The 13297-nt window shown below is 44.3% G+C and overlaps 1 protein-coding gene across 3 annotated transcripts in view; it reads left to right on the top strand.

Annotated features, from left to right (window-relative positions):
• LOC125457700 (solute carrier organic anion transporter family member 2A1-like) overlaps positions 1 to 13297 on the top strand; it is a 129673-nt gene that overhangs the window by 73284 nt on the left and 43092 nt on the right. For all 3 annotated transcript variants that reach the window (XM_059650933.1, XM_048542268.2, XM_048542269.2), the window contains one exon: positions 7417 to 7550. In XM_059650933.1, coding sequence (XP_059506916.1) covers positions 7417 to 7550 — 134 coding nt within the window. The remainder of the gene's footprint in view (positions 1 to 7416; positions 7551 to 13297) is intronic.

Below are 13297 nucleotides of genomic sequence, written 5' to 3'. Positions count from 1 at the left end.
TCAGGCAGGAAGTTTTAAGGCACTGATTGCATACTGCCACGTAAGCAGATAAAAAGCATTAAATTGAAGAGAATATAGAAATCAATGGGATGTTATCCCAATAACATCTCAGGTCCTAGCTACATCCCCAGGAAAAGCTTGGAGATAGTTATAGGTGCTTCTGGGTGCTGAGCTGGGATGTTTAGAAGACTGAGCCACATTGGCGCTGTAGGACTTCATCTCAGTCACAATAAAAAAGGATCCTCAACCCTAAACCCCCAAGTACTCCTTTTGTTAAACCCATGCCACCTTGCGCATGCATCTCCCACCTCCCCTCCCACCCCCGCCATGCCCCTCACTCCCAACTCCTTATCAGCCCTCTCACTGTGGATTCTTGCGTCAAGGTGCTTACCAACCTGAGTCAGAATATGGATTTATATCAGTGACTCCTTTTTCATGAAGAATCATTGGATTTGAAATATTGACTCTGTTTCTCCCTGCATAAGTGCTGCCGACTTTACTGAGTTTCTTCAGTACATTTGTTCTTGTTTTGTTTTCAAAATGTTTTGTGTTTGTTGTAACCAATTGGGCTGGGACATTGAGACTTTTCCTCTGCTCCTAGAGTAAGCCACAATTCTAGGAATTGTGTAGTGTAACCAGGCATTTCCAAAATTCTGCTGTGGTCTGATCCGTGGAGAAAGCTCCACTGAGAGGAACTGTATTACGATTGGTCCGTGCTGAACTCTAGCAAATATTAATGGTGAAATGAGAAAGTGTTCACATAACAATCAGTTCTAACCATCAAGGCGATCTTAGCACTCAAATCACCCCAACAAGGTCACCCTACTGGAAGCTTTCTTTTAAACTACCAACTATTTTATTTCCTAAATGATTGCTGCCTGTCCGTGACTTGTCTTTTTATTTCAGTGCATCATTTTTTCATTGAAATAATACACAATTTATTTCCATTCACTCAAGATTGGTATATAATGGATACAGATTTAAGATAATTGGCAAAAGAGTGAAAGGGAAGGCGAACAGAGAATTTATTATGATTTGTTATGATGATGAAGTACAGTTTCTGAAAGAGTGGAAGAATATTCAATCATAATAGTAGTAGTAGAAGGGAGTTTCTCAAATTGGAGACCTGTGACCAGTGATGTTCCACAGGGATCTGTGCTGTGACCGCTGTTGTTTGTGATGTAAATGATTTGGAGGAAGGTGTAGGTGGTGTGATCAGCAAGTTTGCGGATGACGCGAAGATTGGTGGAGTAGCAGATAGTGAAGGGGACTGTCAGAGATTACAGCAGAATATAGATAGACTGGAGAGCTGGGCAGATAAATAGCAGATGAAGTTCAATCCGGGCAAATGCGAGGTGATGCATTTTGGACAATCAAATTCAAGGGCGAACTATACAGTAAATGGAAAAGCCCCGGGGAAAATTGATGAACAGAGAAATCTGGGTGTTCAGGCCCATTGTTCCCTGAAGGTGACAACGCAGGTCAATAGGGTGGTCAAAAACGCATATGGCATGCTTTCCTTCATTGGGCGGGGTATTGAGTACAAGAGTTGGCAGGTCATGTTGCAGTTGTATAGGACTTTGGTTCGGCCACATTTGGAGTACTGTGTGCAGTTCTGGTCGCCACATTACCAAAAGGATGTGAATGCTTTGGAGAGGGTGCAGAGGAAGTTCACCAGGATGTTGCCTGGTATGGAGGGTGCTAGCTATGAAGAAAGGTTGAGTAGATTAAGATTATTTTCATTAGAAAGAAGGAGATTGAGGGGGGACCTGATTGAGGTCTGCAAAATCATGAGGGGTATGGACAGGGCCGATAGCAAGAAGCTTTTATCCCAGAGTGGGGGACTCAATTACTAGGTCATGAGTTCAAAGTGAGAGGAGGAAAGTTTGAGGGAGGTATGCGTGGAAAGTTCTTTACACAGAGGGTGGTGGGTGCCTGGAACACGTTGCCAGCGGAGGTGGTAGACGCAGACACGTTAGCGTCTTTTAAGATATATTTGGACAGGTACATGGATGGGCAGGGAGCAAATGGACACAGACCGTTAGAAAATAGATGACAGGTTAGACAGAGGATCTCGATCGGCGCAGGCTTGGAGGGCCAAAGGGCCTGTTCCTGTGCTGTAATTTTCTTTGTTCTTTGTAATTTTCAAAAGGCATTTGAAGAAATGCTTGAAAAATAAAGCAGAGATTGGATACAACATTCAAAGGGCCAGCAAAGACAAAACGTGCCAAACAGCCTCTTAATGGAGTTATTTTGTTCAATTCAGTGACAAATACTAAAATACACACAAACATATGAGAAAGAGGCGGTGATTAGCCATTCAGACCTTTGAGTCTGCTCTGCTATTTGATGGCATGGCGATTGTAATGAGGTCAACCAGGTGGTTCTACACAGAATATGGGTTCCCTAATTGGGGCTGGTCTAATAAGGGAACCCTGGCTGACAATTCTATAAACAGGAATGTTAGAGATTCTGTCAACTGAGAGCTGGCCAAAAGGAAGCCAAACTCATCTCAAGTACTATATAAGTAAAAGGTGACCTGGTGATGGGACACTGACCTCAGTGGAATTATTTATTGGTGATGAGAGAAAAAAAATACACTCCTGAAGAAGTTTGCTTACAACAGTTAGCTTTGAGTTGGGGTAAGCGTTTTTGACATCATGCCATTATTTGGAAGCTTGACTTGTTCGATCCTGCATTGAAGACTGGACTCAGTGTTTGGAGAAAATGCTTTTTTTCAAAGTGGGCAAATGATATTGGGGCAGATGAAAAGCAATGAGTACTTCTCTTAACAACTTATGGACCCACAGCTTTTTCGGTTATTAGCCTAACTTTTCCTGAGGCACCAGATACTAAAACCTTTTAAGAGATGACAGACTTAGTCAAGCAATACTACAACCCCAAGCCTCCTCTAATCCTGAGACACTATCAGTTTTACTTGGCAGATTGAGAACCAGAGGAGTTCATGTCAAGATTTTTGACAAGGTTAAGATGACTGGCAGAGGCTTATGATTTTGATTTAACTGTTGATCAGATGCTGAGAGACTGTTTGGAACGTGGGACTGATGATGTAGCCATGCAAAAGCATCCAACAGCTGAAGCCCAAATGGATGTCAAACAGGCACTACAAGTGGTTTTGTCATTAGAAAATGTGGAGCCTATAAGTCTTAGGGTATGACAATGGAAGGGGACATCCTCACCAGGCCAAGTGAACTTGGGGATCACAACTTGAGTGAAGGAAATTGCATAGCCTCACTCAGGACATATCCTGAACAAGGGACCCTCGGTCAGCCCACAGCAAAACCCCAAAACAAGACCAAGCCTTGGCCAAACAGTTGAAAACTTCTTGAGGACCTGGCCTGGCAGGCCGTTGTAGTTGCTGCTGAAATGTAAATTCGAGGCAGCAAGAGTTCCAGTAGACCTGAATTGATTAATAGAACTCATAGGCCGGTATCCAGGAGAGTGCACACCCTGGAAAGTCCACCTACATCTAGTTTGGAACAGATAAATTGCTTAGCAACACCTAAATCGGAGCCAAATAAACATCTGGTTAAATAGTCATCCATTCCCAATGGTGTTTATACCGGCGCAGCTGTATCAGTAATTGCAGAGCCAGTCTAACAAAATTTGCTTTGGACTCCAACCATTAAGTTTGTAGAAGACCTCAGTTAGACTGACAACCTATACTGGAGAATGTTTCCAGATTAAGGTACAACTTTGGTTTCACTCTTGTATGGGAAGCGGCTGGTTCAGTTACCACTGACAGTAATAAAAGGCTCAGGCCCAATCCTGAATGGGCAACATTAGTTAAGACAGATTCACCTTGATTGGCTCAACATTTTTCGATTAGAAAATGGCTGTCTGAGTGATGTCCTAATTAAACAACTGGAGGGTTTTTCAGGAATGTCTAAGGACTGTCAAAGGAGCCAAGGCCTCCCTGCATGTTGACCAAGAAGTAATTGTACAATTCTGCAAGATCTACCCAATGCCATTTGCATTATGTGCAAAAGTAGAAGCAGAAATCAGGAGGCTGGAAGGCAAGGGAATCATCAAACCAGTCCAGTTTGTGGAATTGGCAGCACCAGTCATACCGATTGTGAAGCCCAATGGGTCAGTTTGCCTTTGTGGTAATTTCAGACAAAACACTTCTCACAGCTGGATAAATACATAGAGGACTTACACTCAAAGTTGGCAAGGTGGCTGTCCTTCACAAAGCTGGATGTGTGCCATGTGTACCTTCAGTTGCATATAGATGAAGATTCCCAGACCATTGCTCCAAACCCATGTATGAGACTGACATTTGGGGGTATCATCATCCTGTGCAACTTTTCAGCGGATGATAGAGAACATTTTACAAGGCCTCCCCGAGGTCGCCATTTATCTAGATGCTGTGCTCACAACAGAGGTGACCAATAAGGACCTCTTAGAGAACCTGGACATAGTTATTAGATGTTTCTTCCAGGTGGATGTCAGCTTAGAAGGGAGAAATGTGTGTTCCAGGTACCCTAAGTGACCTTCTTGGACTATAGAGTCAACCAGACCAGGTTTAACCTGTTGGAAGATAAAGAGAGGGTGATCAAAGCTGCCCTGACTCCAACGTCTGTACCAGAGCCTAGGTGTTGCCATGGCTTGGTGAATTATTACAGAAAGTTCCAACATAACCTAGCCTCAATCCTGCCACCCCTACATCTGCAACTGAGAAAGACTCAGCCTTGGAAATGGTTTCATAGTCAAGACATGGCCTTTAGGAAAGTGAAGAAGCAGCTATCATTGTCTAAGGTGTTGGCACATGATGATCCCAAGCATGATCTGGTGCTGACCTGTGATGTCTCCCGAGGTCTTGGGTAGGGTTGACTCACGGATGACCCAGTGGAGATGAATGCGTGAAAGCAAATGCTTCCCAGACTCGAGCTGATGCCAAATACAAATACGCTGTATCTAGACAAGGAAGGTTTGGAGGTCCTATTTGGTGTGAGAAAGTTCCTTTACAGACATAAATTTGTCATAGTAACAGACCACAAACCTCTGCTAGAGTTACTCAGAGAGGACAAGGTCATGCTGCCAAGAGCGTTTGGTCAAATACAGCGGTGGGTTCTCATTCTAAGTGCATACAGTTACAAGTTGGAACACTGTCCAGGAGACCCAGCAGCAAATGTAGATATCTTGAGCAGCTCCCCCCACTGGCAGTGCCACCACTGGAAGAGTCCATTTTATTTATAAACTTTCTGGACACAACTGACAATATTAAACCTTGGATGCAAAAGATCCTGGTCCTGGCAAAACTGAAACATCTGGTGGTGATGGGGGAAACAAAAGGGCCATCACAACCAGAATTTGAAACAATTCTGGATATGGCAAGACCAGGTCACCACACAGGATAAGATATTATTACGGTGAGCAAGAATGATTGTTCTGAGCGAAGGTCACCGCCAGATACTGGCTGAACTCCACCAGGGTCATTCAGCATTTCCAAAATGAGAATGTTGGCCATTTGTTATGGCTGGTGGCTAGGATTGGATGCTGACATAGCTGTCTTGGTAGGGCAGTGCCCAGAGTCTCAACAAAAACAAAAATTCCTGCCAGCATCTCTCCCACCATTCATGGGAATGGCCAGGTAAAGCCTGGACTTGGTTACATGTCAACAATGCCAGCACTTTTATGGGCTAAATGTTCTTAGCCATTGTAGGTGCCCACTCAAAATGGTTAGACATGCCGAGTTCATAACATGGGGACGGCGATGGGAAAGCTGTGAAAGTCCTTTGCAATACATGTCTGCAGACATTGGACCATCATTTACCAGCAGGAAATTCAAGTTATTTTCTAAAGTTGAATGACATTTGGCATAAGGACACCTTCATGCCATCCATCATCCAATGGTTGGGCAGAAAGAGCAGTTCAAACTTTGAAAGCAGGCTTAAAGAAATAGTCTACAGCTTCACTAGATACCAAACTGTCCCAGTTCCTGTTTGATTAAAGAACCAACCTTCATGCAACTATAGGCAGAGTTGGCAATGGGGAGAAGACTCCGCACCAGGTTAAATATGCACTTCCTGGACCTGGGAGTGAGCGTGAAATGGCATCAGGATCACCAGAGCAGGGTGCAAGACTCCTTTAAGCAAGAGAGACAGTTTACTTTAGGGGACAAAGTTTCCCTTCCAAACTCCAGAAATGGTCCTGCATAGGCAAGAAACATGGCCAATGCAAGGTTATATCCTGTGACATACAAAGTTTGGGTGGATGAGGCATTCCTGAACATGCATGTGAATGACATGAAAACTGCAAACTCACAAACGGGGCAGGAGCAAAACATACTCGACCCCTCAGAACAGCCAGAAAGGCTGTTGGAACCCATGAGTTCTCTTTCTCTGTCTAATGTCGAAAAAACCTCAGAGCCTGAGATAGACATGGCAGATGTTGCAGCCTTGGTACCTTTACTGCCTGAAGAAAAGGCTGGATTTCTTCTGTGATGCTCCTAGTGCAAGAGCTGGGTGATGGTCTGGTAAACGCTACCCATTTCCATTGCTGAGTCAGAAAATATGGACCCAGTGCAAAAACAGGAGAAGCTCAGGCGACTATGTCTGTGTGGAGTTTGCACGTTCTCCCCATGTCTGCATGGGCTTCCACTGGGTGCTATGGCTTCCTCCCACAGTCCCAAAGCATACAGGTTAGGTGGATTGGCCATACTAAATTGCCCATTGTGTTCAGGTTTGTGTAGGTTAGGTGCGTTAGCCATGGGAAATGCAGGGTTACAGAGATAGGGTAGGTCTGGGTGAGGTGCTCTTCATAAGGTCAGTGTGGACTTGTTGGACCGAACAGCCTGTTTCCACTCTATGGTACTATCGCTGCAAGAGAAAGAAAAAAACCCATGTCCCATCTTACAGCAGGAGAGATGTAGTGATTGTAACAAAGTCAACCAGGTGTACCTCATTGAATATGAGTTCATGATTGGATTGTTAACCTGGTCCAATCAGGGAGTGCTGGTTGATAGACATAAACAGGAGTGTTACTGGCTCCTTAATAACATGGGTGTCTTTCCTGGTGGTGGTATGTTAATAAAGTTATTTGCACACCTGGTGTTTTTACTGTGAGAAAATGGCAAAATAAACAGGAGTGTCGGACATCCTGCTAACTCTGAGAGCTGGCTATGAGGAATCTGGATCTGTGTCAAGTTACAATGCATACATAAATAAAGGGTGACTTAATGATAGGACACCCACCTCTGTAGGATTATTTCTGATGGCTTGTCTGTAATGTCAAATCAACATTTCACCTACAGGTAACATTTCACCCTTTGCTGAACAAGAATCTACTTGTGTCTTAAGAATATTTAAAACTCTACCTCCACCACCATTTGTTTTAAGTGAGTGATGCCTGTGTTCTAATAACTATGCCTGCTTGTTTTGTTCCTGTCACTAGCTACCATTGATTTGAAGCCCAGTGACCCTCGCTGGATTGGTGCTTGGTGGCTGGGATTGTTAATATCAAGCAGCATTCTGGCCATCACCTCTGTCCCTTATTTCTTTTTCCCTCGAGAAATGACTCCCCAAAAGGTAAGAACCCACTTTCCTATGACCTTACTGTTGTTTAATGACTATTTGATCTGTATTGATGAAATGGGGAATCTTATGTGTCTAAATGTTACATTTGTGTTAGAAAGTGCAGTTGTCCATTCATGATGAGTAACAACTCAAACAGCAGTAAAAAGTGTCCAGGCATAACCTGTCAAAAATAAAACAGGACAAATCCAATCCATACACTGTCTGTTAGCCTACTCCCAGCAATCAGGAGAAGTGATGGCAAGTGCCATTGACTGTGTGATACAGCTCCATTTATTTAGGAATGACCTTCGCATCAATATTTGTTTGAGTTCCTACAGAGCCACTCCATTCCAGATTTTACTACAGTTCAAGAGATGAACTAAGAGTAGTGGCCACTCATTAGGCATTGTGTCTCTGGGGGAGCCAGGACCGCCACCATCACCTCCCTGTTTCCCCCACCTTTAGATTTTTTTGTTAAGTATGATTAATGTTGCGTTTTCTGGAGAGATTCTTGCCACAAGGTCTACTGAGGTTTCTCACCATATCTTACAAACCACATATCATAAACCACCTATCCCACTCCCATGACATCCCTCACACCTGATTCTATCCCCATCTCACCGTATGTCATTCCTAGAACAACATGCCATTAACTGGATGTCTATGTGATTTTTAAAAGGCCGCTATGTACCTGAGTAAACATTGACAATCTGGTGTCACCCCTCAGTGGGGCAGTATAATGGTACAGAATCCACAAAGCCCACAGCACATAGTGGCACAGCTGACCTTCCCTCACACTTACAGCCTCATTCTCTTAGTCTCAGCACTGTTTAAACACCAGGCCACACAGTTTACATTGATTCAGAGAGATGTTTGGGCACAATGCCCACTGTATACCCACATCTTGTCATTATCCAATAAGGGAACATCACATGTAATTTCAAACATGAGCTTTTATTTACTGCCAGCCATAAAAGGAACAAAAACAAAATAAAAACCTGTACAGACTGTAATTTGAAGCCTCATCCTCCTACCCCAGTACCTCAGCATCCATCATATCTCCTGTAATGCAGAACACAGGATGCCAGGATGATAGAGCATACTGTATCTGGACCATACCGGAGGGAACCCACATGCCCACCCACACTCTCCTCCAAGAACAGTTCAAGCTGCATAATTGCAGCTTCAGCAGCTCCACTGTGCCCTGGTTGCAGCAAGGGCAGCATTATATCTGTGCTCAGCATCTGCCAGGGAGGTCCAGAATGTTGTCATGAACAATGGTCAGAGTGGGGCGCCTTGGACCCCAGGAATCAGCCTTGTAAAGCCCCTGGACTCTCAAACACACCTCGTACAGAAATGTGTTGCAAAATATTGGAGTCATAGTAGCTGCTAGGGTGGTGGGCACCTCCAGTGATCACCTGACCATGAATGGGATGTAACTCCTTCCTATTGATGAATTTGGCAGCAATGTGACAGGGCCCTCTGTGCCATTTGTCGATAGTAGATAGCACTCTCCAGCTGTATTCCTGAATCCAGCAGCCCAGGCTGCTGCACTGAATCTGTCCTGGGGAAATGAAATGAACCAGTGTGATCTTGCACAGAGAGGATTGGTCACTGTCCTTAGAGATTGCTTTGTGGAACATCTACGTTTGGAACTTGACAAACGACGGAACCTCCCAGTCATGAACCATTTCAACTACTCCTTCCACTCCTTGGATGACATGTCCATTCTGGGCCTCCTCCAGTGCCACAATGATGCCACCCAAAAGCTGCAGGATAAACACCTTCTATGTAATTTGGAAACCCTGCAGCCCAATGGTCTCAATGTGGACTTCACAAGCTCCCCACCCCAACCTCACTCCAAAACCAGCCCAGCTCGTCCCTGCCTCTTTGACCTGTCCATCTTTTCTCCCACTTATCCGCTCATCCCACCTCACTGACAAACCCTCACCGCCTCCTCCTACCTACCAGCCTTATCCCCGCCTTCTTGACCTGTCGTCTTCCCTCGATTGACCAAACCCCATCCCAACTCCCTACCTACACTCACCTTTACTGGCTCCATCCCCACTTTCTTGACCTGTCTGTCCTCTCTCCACCTATCCACCTTCCATCATTGCCTTCCCCCACTCTCTATTTATTTCAGAGTCCCCTTCCCCTCCTCCATTTCTGAAGAAGAGTACAAACCCAAAATGTCAGCTTGGTCCATGTTTCTGATGCATACAGGAGAGTGGGCACAAACTTGCATGTCAGTTGATGAAACGTTGGTCTACCTCTTTTTATGTAGTTGCTGCTAGGTTCAGCATCATTCAGATGCCAGTTTTCAGTTTGCAGGTACCAATGCCATGGTGCAAATCTCTTTTTGACCAGCGTTTAAATGCTAAGCACCTCCATTCTGCGTGAATTGCAAATTTTCTTCATAAACATTCTCAGGATGAGGCCACCACTGGCTCGGCCAGCATTTGTTGTCTTTATAGAATCCCTACACTGTGGAAACAGGCTGTTCAGTGCAACAAGTCCACACTGAAGCTCGGAGCATTCCACCCAGACCCATCACCCTGTAACCCACCTAATCCACACATCCATGAGCACTGTGGGCAATTTAGCATGGCCAATCCATCTAAGCTGCACATCTTTGGACTGTGGGAGGAAACTGGAGCACCTGGAGGAAACCCACACTGACACGGGGAGAATGTATAAACTCCACACAGACAGTCGCCTGAGGGTGGAATCGAACCCAGGCCTCTGGCACTATGAGGGCAGCAGTGCGAACCACTGAGCCACCGTGCCACCCAAGGGAAATACATAGTTGGCAGGATTCTTCTCTGTTTACCCAAAAGGGCAGTTAAGAGCCAATCTTATTGCTGGAGGGCCTGGAGTCACATGTAGGCCAGATCAGGTAAAGATGGCAGCCTCCCTTTTGAAGTAACTCCACAGAATTCAGTATCCCGTCATCAAATCACACTTCATTTATACACAGAGAGTCCTTGACACCAATCCAATTCCCTCAGAGTGAATAGGATATTGGCAATCCTGTTTATATCTGTCAGCCAGGGTTCCCTGATCTGGTCCAACAGGGGAACTCATATTCTTTGAGGTACACCTAGCTGACTTTGTTACAACCACTACATCCCTCCTCTCTGAATTCGAGGACATAGGCCCGTCCTTCTTTCCTGGACCTCTTCCTGGGTGTTTTAGCACCAGGTCAGGTTCCTCCAACTCTGCCAATAATACAGGCAACATATAATGCACAATATCTTGCTTCTTGCACCTGGAGTATCTCGGAAGAAATTCATGCTCTTCTTCAGGCGGCAAAGCAACAACATCTGCTGTGTCCATCTCAGAATCTGAGCTGTCTTCAACATCTGATGGAGACTGAGAGCCCATGAGTTCCAGAACAATCAAAGGCTGCCAAGGAGCTGGGTCCATTTTGCTCCCGTGCCATTTTCAGCTTTCATATTTTCCACGTGCTTGTTCAGGACTGTCACTCCTCCCTTCACTTTATCAGTCACTGGACGTGACGTCATGTCATCCATGCCTTTTACCCATGCAGGGCCATTCCTGTGGTTCCTATACCAAAATTCATGCTCTGAAGTAAACTATGTTTAAACTATGATGATGAATACCATTTCAACTCAGGAAATACTCACATTCTGTGTTGGTAAACAATGGCCTGTTATCTGTAACTAACATTTCTGGGCTTCCTTGTGTTGCAAAAGACACACACAGTTTTTTTTAACATCGTTCCTGGTGATAAATGAACTCTAGTCACTTTGAATGGGCGTTCTCAATGACTGAAAACATGAGTCCATGAAAGGATCTGCATAGTCGCCATGTAACCAAGTCTATGATTTACATGGCTACTCTTGCCCAATTGTGACACATTTCTCCCATAGCCCATGTTATTCAGATCCTTAAAAGATTCTGCCCATCGAGTATGAAAGTGAAAAAGATTTGCTGTATATACATAAACTTGTTTGAGCCCATTATATCAGAAGTCACATGACATCAGGTTATAAACCAATAGATTTACTTGATATCAAAAGCTTTCAGAGGACTGTGCCTTTGTCTGACAAAGTGAAGAGAATCACAAAGGCACAGAATTTATAGGCAGAGAGATCAAATGATTGTACAAATGGTGTGAGTGCAGTGTCAACAGACTGAATGACAAGTCTTTGCAGGTAATCAAAAGTGTTGAATGGTGTGAGTAAAGTGTCAACAGCTGAATAACAGGTGAAAGGATGACCCACAATCCGATTAATTGAGGTGGGGAGATATTTCCAAAAAAATTAAAAATAGGATGGTGGTATCTGCCCCGATGTAGATGTGTGTGTCCAAGAATGAGACTGCTTCTGTAGAGTAGTCCATGCTAAATGTCTGATGGTGGGATGAAACTTGTTGATATCGCTATATAGTTGTTTCAATAATTCTTTGCCCTGAGTCTGAAGGAAGAGGAATGTTGTTGTATCTGTTTTTTTCTCACTCCTTTTTCTGGTTATTTGTGTTTACAGTACTGCTTTACAGCAGCAATGCCTATTTTTTTCCCTCCAGCACCTGTGTTGTGTAAGTACAGGAATCAGTAAAAACACAATGTGCAAGATAATTTTATTCAACATTTCCATCGCCAGGAAAGACACACACGTGGCCAGGGAACCAGTGACAAGCAAAGCTGAGAACAAGCAATGCTTCTGTCGTGTATCTGATGTATAGTATTGGTTGGAGGTTCTGTGCAGCAGAGTAGTCTTGCCCCAACTTGTGTATGAAAATGTAAGTATATCGGGGTACAAATTTGGTCCCTAGGTCTGTTCCATGTCTGGATGAAGAGCTGGTTGTCAAAGGTAAAAACGTCCTTGAGGATGAAGCAGATGAGTTGTAAAATGGAGTCTGGAAATTAGCAGTCGTTGTTGCTAAGAACAGGAGCTTTTGCAGCGATGGACTCATCATGGGACATGCTGGTGTAGAGTGCTGAAGGGTCCATTGTGGCTAGGAATGTTCCTGGTTAGACTGATTAAAGGCAACAAAGTCACTCAGTGGTTAGCACTGCTGCCTCACAACGCCAGGAATCCAGGTTTGATTCCACCCTCAAACGACTGTGTGGAATCTGCAAGTTTTCCCTGTATCTGCATGGATTTTCTTCATATGCTGTGGTTTTCTCCAAAGATGTACATGTTAGATGGATTAGCCATGCTAAATTGCCGGTAGTGTTCAGGGATTTAGAGCTCAGGTACATTATAGGGTGATGGGTCTGGGTGGGATGTTTCAAGGTCAGTGTGGACTTGTTGGGCTGATGGGCCTGCTGTGGGGATGCTATGATAAATTACTGTATGATGCCTGGACTGTGGGTATCTGTGAGTTGCTGTAAGAAATCTGTAGTGTCACGACAGAAGCTGTGGGGTTCCTTTTGCAATAGGTTTCAAGATGCCCGCAACATAGCCAGAAAGGTTCTCACATGGGATTCAGTTGCCTGATATGATGGGATGTCCCTGTGTGTTGGCTTGTGTATGTTCGGAAGGCAGTAGAAACCAAATGCCAAGTTCCATACACATGAAGATGGCGTCAACCATGATCTTTGGTTCATGTCATGCTACGTGTAATGTCATCATAGTGTTCTGTATTTGTATTTGTAAAATCTTCTTTACTGTCCTATTTTGACACCCATCACCTAGATAACTTGTTCTCATCTGTCTCTACCTTAATTAGTTTGTACAGCTTTGGATTACTTGTTACATGGTTAGATCCTCAGCATGCGACTCTCATATCTA

The sequence above is a fragment of the Stegostoma tigrinum genome, chromosome 14 (genome assembly GCF_030684315.1).
Source record: "Stegostoma tigrinum isolate sSteTig4 chromosome 14, sSteTig4.hap1, whole genome shotgun sequence".
NCBI lineage: Eukaryota > Metazoa > Chordata > Chondrichthyes > Orectolobiformes > Stegostomatidae > Stegostoma > Stegostoma tigrinum.
This window is presented reverse-complemented; position numbering and strand designations above follow the sequence as displayed.